Here is a 14,950-nt window from a genome sequence, read left to right as displayed (position 1 = left end):
CGGCCGCCATGGACCTTCTTGTTCCATTTTGTTTTCCCCCGTGGTCCCTCCTCAGAGATACAAGCCAGTATAGTCATCCCGAAAAGACGGCTAAGGACAAGGCGCGTGCGCCGTAAGAAAATGCGGAGGCAGCCGGCACTCAATCTCACGTGTTCCCTGGCAACCCACCGCCAGGCACATACGCACAGGAAACTCCATCGCTTAAGCCCAGCTGTCTAAGTAGTATATCGCGGTACGATGTAATTGGTTAAGCTTACCTGCACGCATCGGCTGGTTAAAAAAAAGGACCTCTCACTTTTGCACCAATAAGTATACACCACCAGATCCCAAGGGCCTGGTGCCTGAAACACAACCTTTGTTTACACCACTACCTCCACCACCCCGCGGCGGCGTGGAGCAGCTTACAGACACCACCACCACCATGATGCTTTGGCCGAGGTAGCGCACATACATGCGGATTATACTGCCTTGTCTAAGACATGCATTTTGGGGGCCGCGGGAGGCGGTGATACGGTAGCGAAAGACTCATACATGCACGTGAAGCGTGTGAGCAATCGGTGCTCGGTCATATGGTGGCATGGTGAGTCTGGCTGAAAGGCGCCAAGAGCAGGGCCCTACGCTTGTACCCCGAAACATCACCAACTGCCTAGGTAGGTACGCGTCGAAAAAAAGAAGAGCAAGAAATGCATGCTACATACCATGTGTTCCGTATACTGCGCAGCAGTTTGAGATCTATCGTATCACCGCTGACGGGCGATCGTGCAACGGTCGAACGGATGACGACTTTGACTCTGGGAGATGAACAGGGGGCCCCTGGCAGGCTGATGCCAAATATAGGAACCACACTATTAGATCGTCTGTTAGGCCAAACCCAAGGCCTTGGTATCGCTACCCTCCCTTCCGTTTCATCTGCCATTTTGGTTCCTACCTTAATCTTTCCTTACCCATGCTGGTTTTCTGGGGGCCTCCTCTCTACGCGAAATACGCCTTTCCTTGCATAGACTTTATCAGATGCTGCCCCCGACACTGAAGTAAAAATAGTTCTCAGTCCGCGGCACAAGGCGCCTATGAAGAACAGACAGGGTTTGGAGCTACCAGACTCAACAATAAGTCATTTCATCGGCTGTTGACAACAGAGGAACGCATGTCTCTCTTTTTACTTTTTACTTTTTACTTTTCGATTTTTTATTTATTATATATATATATATATATTTAAAAAAAAAAAAAGGAGAGAAAGAGATGGATAACTGGTACGCCCTTGGTTCTTGTGAATTCAGTATCTAGGTGGCTTTGTCAAGTTCAACACTAAATTCCCTATTCCAACATGTCTCGGGAGGGAATTGGTGTCTATACAGTGGGACCGGCCCGGAGGGGCTGGGGACCGACAGCTGTCAGCCCGCCACAATTTCCATTCGCTGATCGGGATAATTGATGCTAAGGCTTGGATGTGTATGAAACATGGCAGGGAGGATTGCAGGCAGTTAAGCGACAGGCGCGCTTCAAGCCGTTCATTGGTGGAGAAGAGAACGAGCTGATGAGTGAGATGGCCTGAACAGCCGAGGAACACTCCGAGATTCTCTTCGTGAAGCAGTAGTCTAGTCAGAAAACCGCCGTCAGCGAAAACAATAACGGGGCCGGTTCTAGATGCTGGACTAGCAGGCCGGGGAGCAGCGGGGACTGCCCAGGCAGGCAGAACACAGAGCAGAAGATGGGCTGGTGAAATCGATCGGCTTCGGGCCTGCTCCTCTCTCACCACTCTGCGATGCTCGATATGCCGCTGCAGATGCTGCGATCCGAGAGCTTCGCCTGGGCGCGGACGGGCACCCGCCGCCCTCTAAATCCCAAAGCGAACATCACCTGCTCCAGGCTGCGGTCGTGATGAGCACGATACGACCATCCTCTTTTCTTTTTTTGCTTCACCTTGCGCGCGGTCGTCCATATGACCTCATGAGGCCTGTCATTCCTCGCTTGCAAAAGTGTATCTACTGGCGACTAGCCCTGCTCCCAAAGCGACCTGCGCGTGACTCGGCCCAGCGTCGTCATCTCCATGCTCATGCTTTGTTCCCCTGCCGCGCTATCAAAGCCAAGCAGCCCTTCGAGCGTGTAGCCCTTGCGCAGCTAAGCACTCTTCTGTTCCACGACGTTCTGTGCATTGCTAATTCATTCCCGGCACTGCTGCACACGCCTCTACTCGATAATCAATCATTAGCAAGCAAGCGCAGCGGTGACTGGCAATCCGGTCGTCGACGCCCCATCTTCGCTGCGCCTCTCACTGTGGCTTGCTGGACTGGCCCGCTTTTCGAACCCCCGTCGCCCGTCCATGTCCGCATCCGGTATCCGCCCCGGAGTTGCCGGCCACGCCAAATCAAAACGGCGACGAAACAGAGCGGCGGGATCGTCGCAATCGTTCGCCAGGTGAATCGCGGGCTCCGAAGTCTGCAGAGGGCGAGGGATGACTCGTGGATTCCAGCTCTGCGAAGGATTCCATGCCGCCTTGATTCTCAAATCTTCGTCGGCAGACACGTCAGTCGCCACAGGAGCCAAAAAAGGAAAAATAAACAGGCACACACGCACTCTCATCGGTCTTCCAGGAGCTCTGTTTCCGAGATACCAACAACTGTTTCCCCATAATAGGTATTCGATTCACCAGGCAGCCGTTGGCCCCCGCGCCGCGCCATCTACAGTGAAGGATGCTGGCTATTATTATGACCAAGGCATGGGAGAATCACGCTCTGTGGCATTTGTAAAATGCCGGAGTTTGTCAGCATATCTGGTGATGATCCTTGCCTTTCAAACTCTTGGTACCTCAACTCCAACCAGCTCTCGACATCTAGTACAGTATGCTATCGCTGCAAGGCTCTCGTTGCTTGGCTCTTGCGTCTAAGGCTGCACTCTGCATGCTCCCAACCCTAGCAAACTCCCCTGCAGCAGCAGCGAGCACTTGACCCGCTATCCCGCATCATGGTTTTTCTTCGATACACCCCCCTTGCCGTTTTCTTCTCATCCCATGCCAATGCCCTAGCAGATCCATGGTTTTTTTTAGGGGACGAATGAGCCTCATTCTCCTATGAAAAATAAACCCCAATTTGGGCTGGCCCCCCCTTTTTTTTAGGTATGGTTGTTCTTACTGACCGCGGCTCAACTTCCGCAGCAGCTAGCCGAAACATTGATCTCCCGTAGCGGTTGCACATCAGAAATCGAGCTCAAGATGACGGTTTTGGGATTTCGCTAGCTTCCGGATTCAATCACCTTTCTGAAATGAACTCGGGCGCTTAATCTGACCAGCCATAGATGCCCTACACCCCCCCTCCTCCTCGGCTCTTTTATTCTTTTGTACGCCTTACATGTCGACCTTTGAAACATTGGCTACTTCTCTTGTATGCATGCGCTCGCCTATCTCCGCCATCTCGCCTAACTCACTGGCCATTGCCAAAGTAGGCCATAACTTTACCAGCACTTTTTAACTCTTGCTATTCCTTACTCGTTTTTGTTGCCAAAATTGGCTTGCTGCGTGCCGTTCCTTGAGCTAGAACAGCCATACCCATAGTTCGTCTTACAAGCAGGCGCTATCCGGGTCCGTTGCTGGCTGCATGCAGTGGAGGCCTCAGACGGAGCACTCAGATATTGTAGAGACGAATTGTATCATTGCACTTCGATTAGCTGCATTTCAGCTTGTTAGAGAATGCGCGCCTTGACTCGCATTTAGACATGTCTACTCGCCAACAAAAATTACGCACAAGCCCTCCAATTCCCCCCACCGTCGTAATCATCCCTCGTAAGCATACTAATCTGTGTAGTATTCCGATACACATCCACGCATTCTCAAATACTTACTACCTAGGCCTAGTACCTATTAGTTCTCCATACGACAAACGATCTTCTTCCTGTACTCCCCTTGTTTCAACATACTTCCATGAAATTCTAGGCCGTCGCATCTGCTCCACCAAATCAGCCCTATGGGCACCCACATTTTCCCGCTTGCTCTAGGCTTCTTCCGCAAGCCTGGCTATGAATAGCCCATTTCACGTTTCTGATTGGCTCTCTCTTCTCTTCTTTCATCTGCATGTAATATCCCAAGTCATCAGGAGAAAGAGTCATATGGACAAGCGTCGCACCTATGGCAAAGCTGAAAAGGAAAAGAAGAGAAGAGAGAAGAAGTCATTCTCGATTTTACTCTCCATTGTCCAAATGGGGAATTTTTGCGAAGAACGTTTGCGTTTTATTACACGTCAGCCAAAGAGAAGACATGTTTTGATTGGCCGAGACGTAAATTACAGCAAGATTAAAGTCTTTTCAGCTCATTTAACTTTTTTTATGGCCGTCATTTCTAAAATCGAATGTTGCATACATTTTCGTGCTTGAGTTTACTGATCATTTTATTTCTTTCATGATGTCAAACAGTTTGACAAATCGTAGAGGACACATATGGTATACCTAGAGGAATTGGCGTTTCTTTTTCTTCCCAGTATCCGCTTATTTAGCATACTTGTTTTTGGTTTCTTTATTAAAGCGTAAATGAGAGAAAGAGAGAGGGAATAAAAAAACACCATCTTTTCTCTTCTTCTTCTTCTTCTTCTTCTTCTTCTTTTTTTTTTTTTTAGGTTTCTAAAACTCTTCTCTTTTCTCTCTAATCTGTCTAATTACTATATCATGAAACTCCAATGCAATAAGTAGCATTCGGAAATAGCTCCAAAAAGGGGAATTACCACAAAAGAAAGAAAGAGGGGAAAAAAAATCAAGGGGGGAACGACTGAAGAACGATATGGCAAGGAGGGAGTATCACATGCCAAAGTAGAAAAAGAAAAAAGAAAATGCAACAGTGTGAGAAAAACGAGATAGTGAACGAAACACGCATTGAAACAAAATGTGACTGGTGTGATATCTTGCCAGTCCAGTATGTAACCTAATTTACGTCCATTTTTTTTCCTTCTCGACTGGGTCGTCGTTTTGTCTTGTTGTGTTGCAATTGGTGTATAAAAAAGGCTTTCAAAATAGCAAAGAAATTAATAGGAGGTCCTGGGGAATAAGGGGGGGGAATAAAGGTATAATGGCAAAATAAACATGTGGCTTAAACAAGAGAAAAACATCATACACCATGGCACGCCATGAAAAAAAAACCCCTTGCAAGTAAGCACGTAAAAACGCTAGACTAGACAAGACAAGACAAAAGCCTCCTTTTTATGGTGTGTGTGAGATATCTTTGGTAATACACTCACTCCCTCGACCAACCACTTTCGATAGCCGCACTAAATCCCAGCATAGCCTTTTCCCATCTCCTTGTCTTTCCCCTTTTCTTCCGTCTCCTTCATTTCATCCACGCACAAGGGGAAAATACCAAGATAGAAACAGCGGCTCGTCTAGTCGGCCGAGAAAGAACAAAAGAGGTTGTGTATCATCTCGTCTAGCCCCAATGCAAAGAAAAGGGAAATTAAAAACAAAATCAAGCCAGCGAATAACCAATGAGTCATGATGATCATCAAAATAAAATGCCAATGACCCTCTTAAACTCCCAATATGTTATAGTTCGTACACTTTCTTTCGAGTTAGTCGAAAAATTGGTCCTAAGGTCGTCGATTCATAGCCGCAGTTGCGCCCGCGGCAGCGATATCCCGCGTTCCGCTCATAATCCGGCCTGCGGCCCGTGGCAGATTGCTGGAGCTTGATGAACCAGCCATGCCCGTCATACCTCCCGCCATGCCTCCAGCACTCGTCCGCCTGTTTAGACTTGCCGTTGTAGCGGCCGTAGCCCCTGAAGCTCTACGCGCAGCCGCGGGAATTGGCTTTCCGGGGCTGGCACCCACGCTTGCCTTGCTTGAAATACCAGGCGGATCAGGTAAAGGACGAGATACTGATATCGTGTTGTAGCGTTTTACTGGGGATGCTTCACGCATCGGTAAGCGAGGAGTTGGAGTGGGCACCTTGATTCCGGTGATGAATTCATGCCTGACGGCATCCTCAGGTTTCAATCGGCGGTCAGGGTCCCATCTGAGGCATCGGGCAACGAAATCCAGGAACGCCTCATCATCACACTTCAACACCTGCTGTAAAGTCTTGGACGATGGGCGTCGTCTGCGGCCTTTGGAGGAGACTGTCAACCGGGGTTTGCCCATGGAATCGAAAAAGAGCTTCTTTCTTGTGCTCTTTTCAATGAGGTGCTTCTCGGGAGGACCAAAGACCTCCATGATGCATGCCAGCTGTTCCTGCTCGTTCTCACCAGGGAAAATGGGAACACCAGTGTACAGCTCAGCGAGGATACATCCCACACTCCACATATCAATAGGCAGACCATACGTCATGCCTAATATGACTTCGGGTGACCGATAGAATCGAGATTGAATATAAGTATAAACCTTTTCGCTTTCAAAACAGCTCGAGCCAAAGTCGATGACTTTGATTTCGGCGTGGAGCGGGTGACGCAGCAGAATGTTTTCTGGTTTAAGATCGCAGTGAATTACCTTCTTCTGCTTCAGTATAATCAGGGAACTGAGGATCTGCTTCGTGAAGCGCCTGATGATGCGCAAAGAGAATCCTCTAAAGGAGTGGGCCTTGATGAATTCATAAAGATTCATGTCCAAAAGTTCCGTAGATATGCAAAGATGGCCACGGAAGTAAAAGCTTTGAGTGAAGTTCACCATGCTGTGCCTGTTGTGAGGATCCTGTACAAAATGTTAGTTGGCTAGCTAGCTCACTTATACTCAACTGGGTCTGAGGGGGGGCATGTCGCCCATTAATACTCACCCACTCGCGAAGCTTTTGTAGGATGTTAACTTCAACAAGGGCTTGCTGATGAAACCTCTTCTTGTTCCTGATAATCTTGACGGCGACGAGAACTCCAAGTTTGTGGTCAATACACCGGACAACCTGACCAAAGCTTCCCTTTCCGAGGACATCAATGACCTCATACCGATATGCGAGGTGGTCACCAATCACAATTGAGTAATCTCCACGTTCATCATCGTAGCCAAAGTTCGGGGCATCCGATGAAAGATCACCCACCACCTTATTGGCATTCTGAGTGCCGCAGAAATACACGTCATTGTAATCAATAATCTCACCCCGTTCATAAATGTTGAGCATGGCAATGCGAATTGCCTCGTGAGGACCAACCCGCTCTTTGGGCGAGGCTCTCCTTTTCAAGGCATCGAGGGTCCTAGCCGCAATTTCCGTCTCTTTGCGTCGAGATCCCAGTTTACGCATTTCCTCTTCCGCAATAACATCGTCCTTGTCAATTTCGGCAGTATATGAAGTAGCACTGGGCATAGCACTGGAAGCTGTCTTTGGTCTCATGAGTTTGGCCATGACAGAGGGGTGACGAGCTGGTGGCATGGTTGTAGGATCGGCCGCAGTGACATCCTTCTTAGCGCTCCAGGGGTCACTCTTGGTTCGATCGTGGGAGAGGTAAGCATTGTTCAAGCTAGTGGCAGAGCTCTTTCTTCTCTTCGTCTCAGCAAGTCCGTGAGGAACAGATGCAGTAGGCCCAAAATGCTTCGCGGTCGGGAGAGAATTCAATGTGGCAGATGCGGGTATGCGAGGAGGCGGTATGCTCTCCTGTTTCAGACTCTGCGCCTTGTCTACGACATCTTGGGGTGGGACAATACCTCCCTTCGAGTTACCCTTTTTCCAAGACAAGCTCAGCTTTCTCCTCAGCGTACTCATTGAGGACGGTGTTTGAGGCTGCTCAGTAGGTGGAGCCGGCGGAGGGGATTTGGGAACAGGCTTTTCTGTATGTGGTGGGCGTGGTCCAGCAGGCTTTTGAGGCGCCTTTTCATCAAAAAGCGTCCGATTGACGCGGGTGTGATCAGAACCGGTTTTTGAACGCTTCAGGAATCCATTCGCGGGTTCGTTTTTGGGGAGAGACGAAGATAAGAACGGTGACATGCTGGATTTGGTGTCCAAATCTTTGAAAACAAGCGAAGAATCCGTGGAAGATGTCGTCGCATCCGGTATGCTTGGGGTTCGGCGGTGGTGGGATCGATGTGCTGAAGTACTGCTTCTAATGGACGGCATTGGCTCCATAGCATCATCATATCGCGATTTTGCAAAAAAGGAACTTTTCGACGCCGTCATTGGTGTCGTCGGCGTCTTGGGGAGCTGTCGCGAGGCTGGCGGGCTCATGTTTCGATTATCTTTGCCATTTTCCTGCAATGCAGCCACCTTGGCTGCGGTGGGTATGCTCAATGGAAGAAGATTCAAGGGCGGCAGCCGCAGAGGTTCCAGGCTCTTCTTGTTCGGCCCGCTCTTCTTGTCGTTGTTCGGCGGCGCTGCAGGTGCATGCTGAGCGGTCTTGACGCTCGGCTTGCGTTGTAATTTGACAGTTTCTACTTGAGTTGGCGCTGAAACATTGGTGGTAGAGTTGCTGCTGTTGAGATTAATACTGATGCTGTCGAGAGTCCCAAGGCTAGACTTCTTCTTGGCCAAAAAGTATGTTTCAGCTGGGGGGGTATCCTTTGGAGATTCAAAAGCTTTGGGAATTGCAGGAACAGGGGGTACATCTTCTTCATCGCCCGAGGGTAGGGAGCCATGGCTTGTAGCATGTTTGGGAGCTGGTAGTCGAGAAACAGACGCCGGCTGTGGTAAGCGCGGCTGTAAAGAGCCAGTTGATGTCCTCACGGTGTTGAAGCTAACAGTAGATCCAACGGAGAGACCTGAGCTGTATGATTTTCTACTAATATCTGGCGTTGTCCTAGACGAGGATGGTGTAGCCGACGCCTTTCTCGGAATCATTGATGGTGACCTGGAGGCGGCTCGCGTCTCCATCGAAACTGGCGGAGGCGGTGGTGCATTTGAAACTTGATTCGAACTCGTAGATTGTGGCATCATGGACATACGCTTCATTCTTCTAGTGTCAGTTGGGCTTATGGTTCGGGCGCCTAGTCCGGTAGCATGAGAAGCATGACCGGTAGGCATGATGGATGCCCGTCGCCCTCCTGAGGATGGCGTTAAACCTGCGCCTCCAGGAAGCGGTGATTTGGAAGTATTTCGATGTTGCTCAGGAGTGAGCGAAGTACTGGTTAGGATGTTTGTTTGGCTGACCATCGGAGAAGCCTGTACCACGGATTTGGCCTTGACGCTCCTGGTAGTGGTGGTAAAGCCGCGGGTAGTATCGCCGCCCATGTCGAGAGAAGTCCTCGTCATGTCGCTAGTCTTTTCGGAGAAGAGGCTGGGACGGCGTTTGGAGGCGCTCCGCGTCACTGTTTCCGCGTCGGCAACGACGCCGGGGCCAATAGATTTTCGAGGGGGTTTGGAAGCGGCACCTGAGCCAGAAACAGGCGGATACTGGCTCTGGCGACGAGTGCGCACCCCAATAGTTGCTGTGGAGGCATCGATGGAGCCGGACGTGGTTGAGATTGACGAGGCGCTATTCTGCCTCGACGCGCTTGGCCTGTGGAGGATGGACCCCGATCTGGTGGCCCGAGAGGACGAGGCTGAAACACCCACGCGCGTGGCACTGCCATTGGGGTTGACAGCCGTCCTGTCGGACAATCTCCTGTCGGCCATGCTTAACGAAGATTCAACGTCACTGCGTGACGCTGCTGGGGAAGGATATTTGTTCGGCCTGAATTCGCCGCTAGATGCCGCGGATTCGATGCTGGTATGGAAGTCGTCGAAGCTCACAGAGGGTAGGAAATCGTAAGAGCCGGTAGAGGTGATTGTTTGTTCTGTCTGGCTTGCCTGTCCATTTCGGCCGTAGGAGAAATGAGAGTGGTTGTTGGAAGAAGCAGTGCTGAGCATTGGAGAATTCGAGATTGAGCTGTTGCTCCTCGAGGTTGCCGTCGGTACACGACTAGCAGGTCTGCTGTAGGATCTGTAATTGCCATGGCATCAGGTCAGCACTCTTCTTCGTCCTCTATCCGGCCTCTATTTCATTCTCCCCCCAGCGGAGAAGTAATGGCCGGGTCCAAGAGTCTCTCTCTGTTATTTTTGTTTTTATTTATTTTTTCAATTTTTTTTTATTATTTTTTTCCCCTTCTTCTCTTGGCGCTGGGTGGGAAGGTCGAAGATTCTTACAGGCGAGAAGACGTGTTTGCCGGTCGGGGCCCAGCGGGCGTCTTGTGCTTTAAGGTCATAGAGTAAGCAGCGTCGCGAATGGGAGCGGGCGATGTGGGTGTGCACCTGCGTACACACAAAGAGGGTCGTTTCGCTGGGAGCAGCGTCAAGCCTCAGTCCGGTCAGGGAGCTGAGAGCGATCGAATAGCTACCTCATTCCGACCCGGGGCCTGTGCTCGTCGGGGCTGTGGCTGCGAGGCAAGCGCGGGTCTGGTCGAAGCTCGCGAGACGCCAACGGCAGCGGCCTGCCTCCCAAGATGTCTGGATTGCCGACGGCGATGCGTGAAGCGAGAGGGAAGAAAAAAACCGAAAGGGGCGGCTTGCTAGACGACGACGTTGTTTTGCGTGAATCGGGGGTTGCACACTTTCAGTGGACGTTGGGGCCGTCGACAGCGCCAGCGCCAGTGGCCGTACCGGCGGCAGCACCTACTGCCAGTAGGCCTAGGAACGCTCGCGCTGCCACCGCACTAGCAGCCTGCTACCAAGGTCGGCCAGGCCCACTGGGGCGCGGTGGCCACTTAGCGGCTGGAGCTTGGACGGGCAACCACAGAGAAGGGTGTGGGTGGGGAGGTCCCGGTACCTCGCGCGGTGGAGCACGCGCGCCGCCTTGTGCGGAGGGAAGGCCGCGGCGCGAGGGGAAGGCCTGGGCTGCGCAAGTACCGGTACAACGCGGCGGCTGCTTTCGCCAGGCCATTCCAGCGGCGTTGCCTCGTCCAGAAGCCCCAAAATGCTTGCCGTCTTGACACCACCAGCTGCATCTGTATCTTTGGTTTTGGAGGCGGCGGCGGCTGCCAAAGTCGCATTGCCCAGAAAATACCAAATTGCATTTGGCTGTTTTACGGGTACGTGCCGGGTACTAAATTACTCCAGGCCCATCCCAGATACGACCGTACATGCTTCTGCATCAAACTCCATTTTATAAAATGAGGAGCATGAAACGGATTTCTGTCAATTTCAGCTCCCGTCCCATTTTATTTCACGATCTGTTTTACCACGATTTCCCTTGTCCAATAATTAATTACCCCCCCGCTAATTTACTACTTTCCCGGGAGAAATGTCAAACAGTAGATGCAATGTAATACTAATTGCTTTTCTTTTGTACTTTCCAGCATTTGCAGGTGAGGGCAACACGAAGAGCATGCTCTGTGTGCTAATTTACTTCATGTTGCCACCATGGCGTTGAACCACATACGATGCTTCTTCAGCTTCACAGGGGCCGTGGTTTATACGTTTGTTGTCATTGATATCCTTTGATTAAGTGCATGATATATATATATATATATATATATAAAACAGAATACAACGAAAATGCTACCATATCCCATTTAAACTAGTGCTGCATCATGATCCAGGTGCAGCTGCAGACACTTTTCTTTTCACCAACCTCACCCATCGCCTCCGCCTCCATTCTCCTTTCTTACCCGTGCCATCATCTCCCTCTTCCCAGCTTGTATGCGGCATCGATACACCTTTGAAGCTTCCCTTCTCGGGCTGATCGGCCACGCCAGTGCGCTCCTCGCGCTCGTTGTAAATATCGTACACCCACCGCTCTCCTTCCGTTTCAACTTCCACTCCCGTAATGATACGCTCTTCAACCCAGTCCCTGCTCCAGAGATCCAAAGCCCACTTCTTCTCGCTCCACTCCCATCCTTCTGGTGGCATCACATCCTCAAAGAAGCGCGTGCCACGTGGCCGCTCTCCAGCGATGCGAGGCTGAGACAGAGGGTCATAGGGCGACGGGCAAAAGAGCCAGGCTTCCCACTCACCTGCCCCAGATGCTTTTTGTAGTTCAAAAATCTCTACTTCGCGTGTCTCCGGTGCCGAGTCAAGGATAACATCAGTAGCAATCCAGTCGTCCATCCACGTCTTTGCTTTTTCCTCTCGCGGCTGGATGTGCTCCTCGCGGGTTTCCACCAGCAGACGGGAGACAGCAGGGTGTCCTGAGCAGATGGCGGCCCATCCGCCTATTAGAAAGACAAATCTCCAGGGAATGATGTGTGCTGCGATGGTCATGGAGATGCCCGCGGCGCAGAGGAAAAGGAACACGGCCGATGATAGCGCCTCGTTGCTGAAATTGCTAATGGGTACCAGCAACGACACCACCATATCGTGTCCCTGAGTAAAGTCCTCCATGCAGTTCTGCAAATCGCCCATATTCCGGAAGAAGTCCTTGCTCAGCTCCTTTGCAGGGCGTACCGTCGCCGCCGGCGCTAGAGGAGGCCCCTTTGGTGAATAACCCATACTCTGTTCGCTAGATAGAGTGCCTTTTGGGGGCGCGGGATGCCGCGCTAGGAATCCTGGTATGAATGCGCCTAGGAGAATCCCGACAATGGGTAAGACGAAGAGGAGATATGGGTCGAGACAGACGAAGGTGTAGGTGGCGAGCAGAGATAGCGTGTGCGACGGCTTGCGCCAACACATAATGCGGGTCATTCGAGCCTGAAACTTGAAAACGACTCCGATTCGGGCGTTGAATCGGCGAAAATTATTGGACATCGTGGTGAGATTGAAGCCAGGTCGTTGCGGGAATGCCGCACCGTCTGCCGATATGGGAACATCGGGCCCATGATCGTCTTCGGCTGGAATGACTTGTTGAAGTAATCTACACATCCAACATCAGCACTGCGTCCCCTGCGGTCCCTTTTGCTATCTTGGCTATACAGACTTTTCTACCAGGCGGTCTTGGATGTTCGCCTTCTCTCGGAGGGCTGCAAGGCCGCTTCGCAAACCAGATCGCTGCGGTGACGCCGTTGATGGATCTAGTTCCGAAGGCGCCTTCGGCTCTGGCGGCCGTTCTGGCGATTCATCGCGCCTGGCTGCTAGTAATTCTACCGCGAAATCATCCATGGCATATGAAGAGCTAGCCAGCGGCAATGCTACTTTCAGTGCGCTCTCATGCTGTTGATGTGATGCGTTGTTGGTGATGGCACGATACCAACACGAGAGGTCGAGGTTAAGCTTAGCATGTGACGCGCAGCGGCAAGCGATGATCTCACTTGTGGCGTAGCGGCGCCACACCCACACGGACATACACTCCAGAACGCACCCGAGATGGCGATTCATCAGCTATCCATTCTGGGGAATCCGAAAGCGCTAGCCAGCGGCCGCTAAAAAGAGGCTTGACAGCTTGCTCACTTGGCACCACCAGAATATCTCTCTCCAATTGAACCTCCAGCATTGATTCAACAGCTCCATGTGGCTTGCAATTGCTTCAAGAAGGATGGAAGGTTTAGCCGCGGAGCTGGCGACATGATGCATGAGCAAATTGCGCCGCTGACATTGAAACCCTGACAATAGCTGCTGCTACGAGTAATGGGCATGTCCACCCTGTATTTATTTATGGAGCCGGTCCAGGTAAGATGCAGGTCTACTCTCACCGCAAAGAGCTACTACATGCACGACGACGGTTTTAGACGCCGTGGATTGAAGTCGGCCGTTGCTACGGCTCCATCTTGACGATACGTGGCGGACCGATGACACAACTGTGCAGCAAAGGCTTGACAGCTTGGTGGATGCTTATGGAGCAACGGGCAAGCCTTGTGATCTGAAAATATCGTGGCAGCGGCATTCCGATATCTGTTCTCCGCACTCTGTATGAAGTCCAAGTCCAGAGAACATGTCAGTCGCTGTATACTAGTTGGTCACCGTGGCTAACCTGCACACTATCCGTTGTGACGAATGGGGTCAAGAGGTGGGAAGACCAATCGGCAAACAATCTATCTGCTGATCTCCAACAGTTTCCATCAACACGAATAGAACGACAGAATAGTAGCAGATTGCAACCCAATGAGGCCCGTAAGCACTCAACACCCAAGTAACAATACCCAACAATGGAGATGATGAGTGAAGGAATAGGGAATCACCACTTGAGAGCTTCCGTCCTAGCAACGGGGCACTGCAGCCTGCACCACTCTATGCGCCTGCAAGATCTGACGCTCTGCAGCCAATCATGGCACCACTTTGTGCGCTCAAAAACAACCTCATTGGCGCATTGAGAAATGGGGACAGGCAGAAAACGGAGACCCAGCGACTAAAGGGCATTGCCTAATTGGGCCGCGGCACATCAACAAATATCTAGAGCTGATTCATGCAGCTGCAACTGCAACAACGGCGTTGGCAACGCAAATTGCCTATTACCTACCTGTAGGTAGTTACTAGGTAGAAGTACACCGCGCATACTTGTAGTTGCAAAGCAGTATACGTTAGTGATGTACTTTGTTGGTATCAGAAAAAAGTATCGTGTATGGATGGAAAAAAGCGAAGCCCTCAAATGTCGGTGGCTTCATATGTAAGACGTGGCGAATCAAGATGCGCCATGCCCAAGTATATGACAAATAACAGACGACGACAACGAACCGCATGACCTGCACCTGATGACCAACCGAGCAAGGCGCACAGGCAGTGAAACGCCTCAGATTCGCTTCTTTATTTCCGATTCCCTCTGGTAAAACGTCTCATCGCCATGTTCTGTAATACCATATTAGATTAATGCTATTAGATGGAGGGGTTAAAGTGTGGAGTTGGTCAAATGATAGGCGAGATAAAACGAAGAGACAAGTAGCCAGATAGGAAAAATACCCCGGCACTTCTCCTTTTTGCTTTCCCCAGCGCCACCGAAACAGAAGTCATTTCTTCATGATACGTGTAACTCGTATACGTACTTCGTATTATATGCGGAGACATATGAGCGCAATGAAGTGGGCGCTTAAGCAAGGCAGATGCCCGATTAATGGCGGTACCCGCTTTTGCAATCCATAACCAGATCTCACAAGGAAGAAAAGCCTCTACACAGATTGACAGAGTACAGGCGGCGAGCTCTTTGGGCACGTGACGCTCGTAGCCGCTGAGTAAGAACTTGTCTCGTTTCATAGAGTCGTGTAGTTGCTACAGAGAAATGAGATTG

At 50.8% G+C, this 14,950-nt stretch overlaps 3 protein-coding genes across 3 annotated transcripts; all 3 read right to left on the bottom strand.

The window, feature by feature from the left end:
• Positions 1-2,205: 2,205 nt before the first annotated feature.
• TrAFT101_006009 (uncharacterized protein) lies at positions 2,206-2,629 on the bottom strand (the record flags this gene model as incomplete). Its single annotated transcript, XM_024903936.1, has 2 exons — positions 2,206-2,507; positions 2,575-2,629. The coding sequence occupies 2 exons, from the start codon at positions 2,627-2,629 to the stop codon at positions 2,206-2,208; spliced, it is 357 nt and encodes a 118-aa protein (XP_024760530.1).
• A 1,698-nt stretch (positions 2,630-4,327) lies between these two features.
• TrAFT101_006008 (uncharacterized protein) lies at positions 4,328-10,394 on the bottom strand. The gene is made up of 3 exons (XM_024900272.2): positions 10,009-10,394; positions 6,739-9,805; positions 4,328-6,656 (listed from the first exon to the last, which is right to left on the bottom strand). The coding sequence occupies exons 1-3, from the start codon at positions 10,065-10,067 to the stop codon at positions 5,562-5,564; spliced, it is 4,221 nt and encodes a 1,406-aa protein (XP_024760529.2). The 5' UTR covers positions 10,068-10,394; the 3' UTR covers positions 4,328-5,561.
• Positions 10,395-11,280: 886 nt separating this feature from the next.
• On the bottom strand, positions 11,281-13,312 carry TrAFT101_006007 (uncharacterized protein). Its single transcript, XM_024900276.2, has 2 exons — positions 12,713-13,312; positions 11,281-12,649 (listed from the first exon to the last, which is right to left on the bottom strand). The coding sequence occupies exons 1-2, from the start codon at positions 13,108-13,110 to the stop codon at positions 11,389-11,391; spliced, it is 1,659 nt and encodes a 552-aa protein (XP_024760527.2). The 5' UTR covers positions 13,111-13,312; the 3' UTR covers positions 11,281-11,388.
• Positions 13,313-14,950: the final 1,638 nt, after the last annotated feature.

This window comes from Trichoderma asperellum, chromosome 3 (genome assembly GCF_020647865.1).
Source record: "Trichoderma asperellum chromosome 3, complete sequence".
In the NCBI taxonomy this organism is placed as follows: Eukaryota; Fungi; Ascomycota; class Sordariomycetes; order Hypocreales; family Hypocreaceae; genus Trichoderma; species Trichoderma asperellum.
Note: the sequence above shows the minus strand (reverse complement) of the source record. Positions and strands in the feature narration are given on the sequence as shown.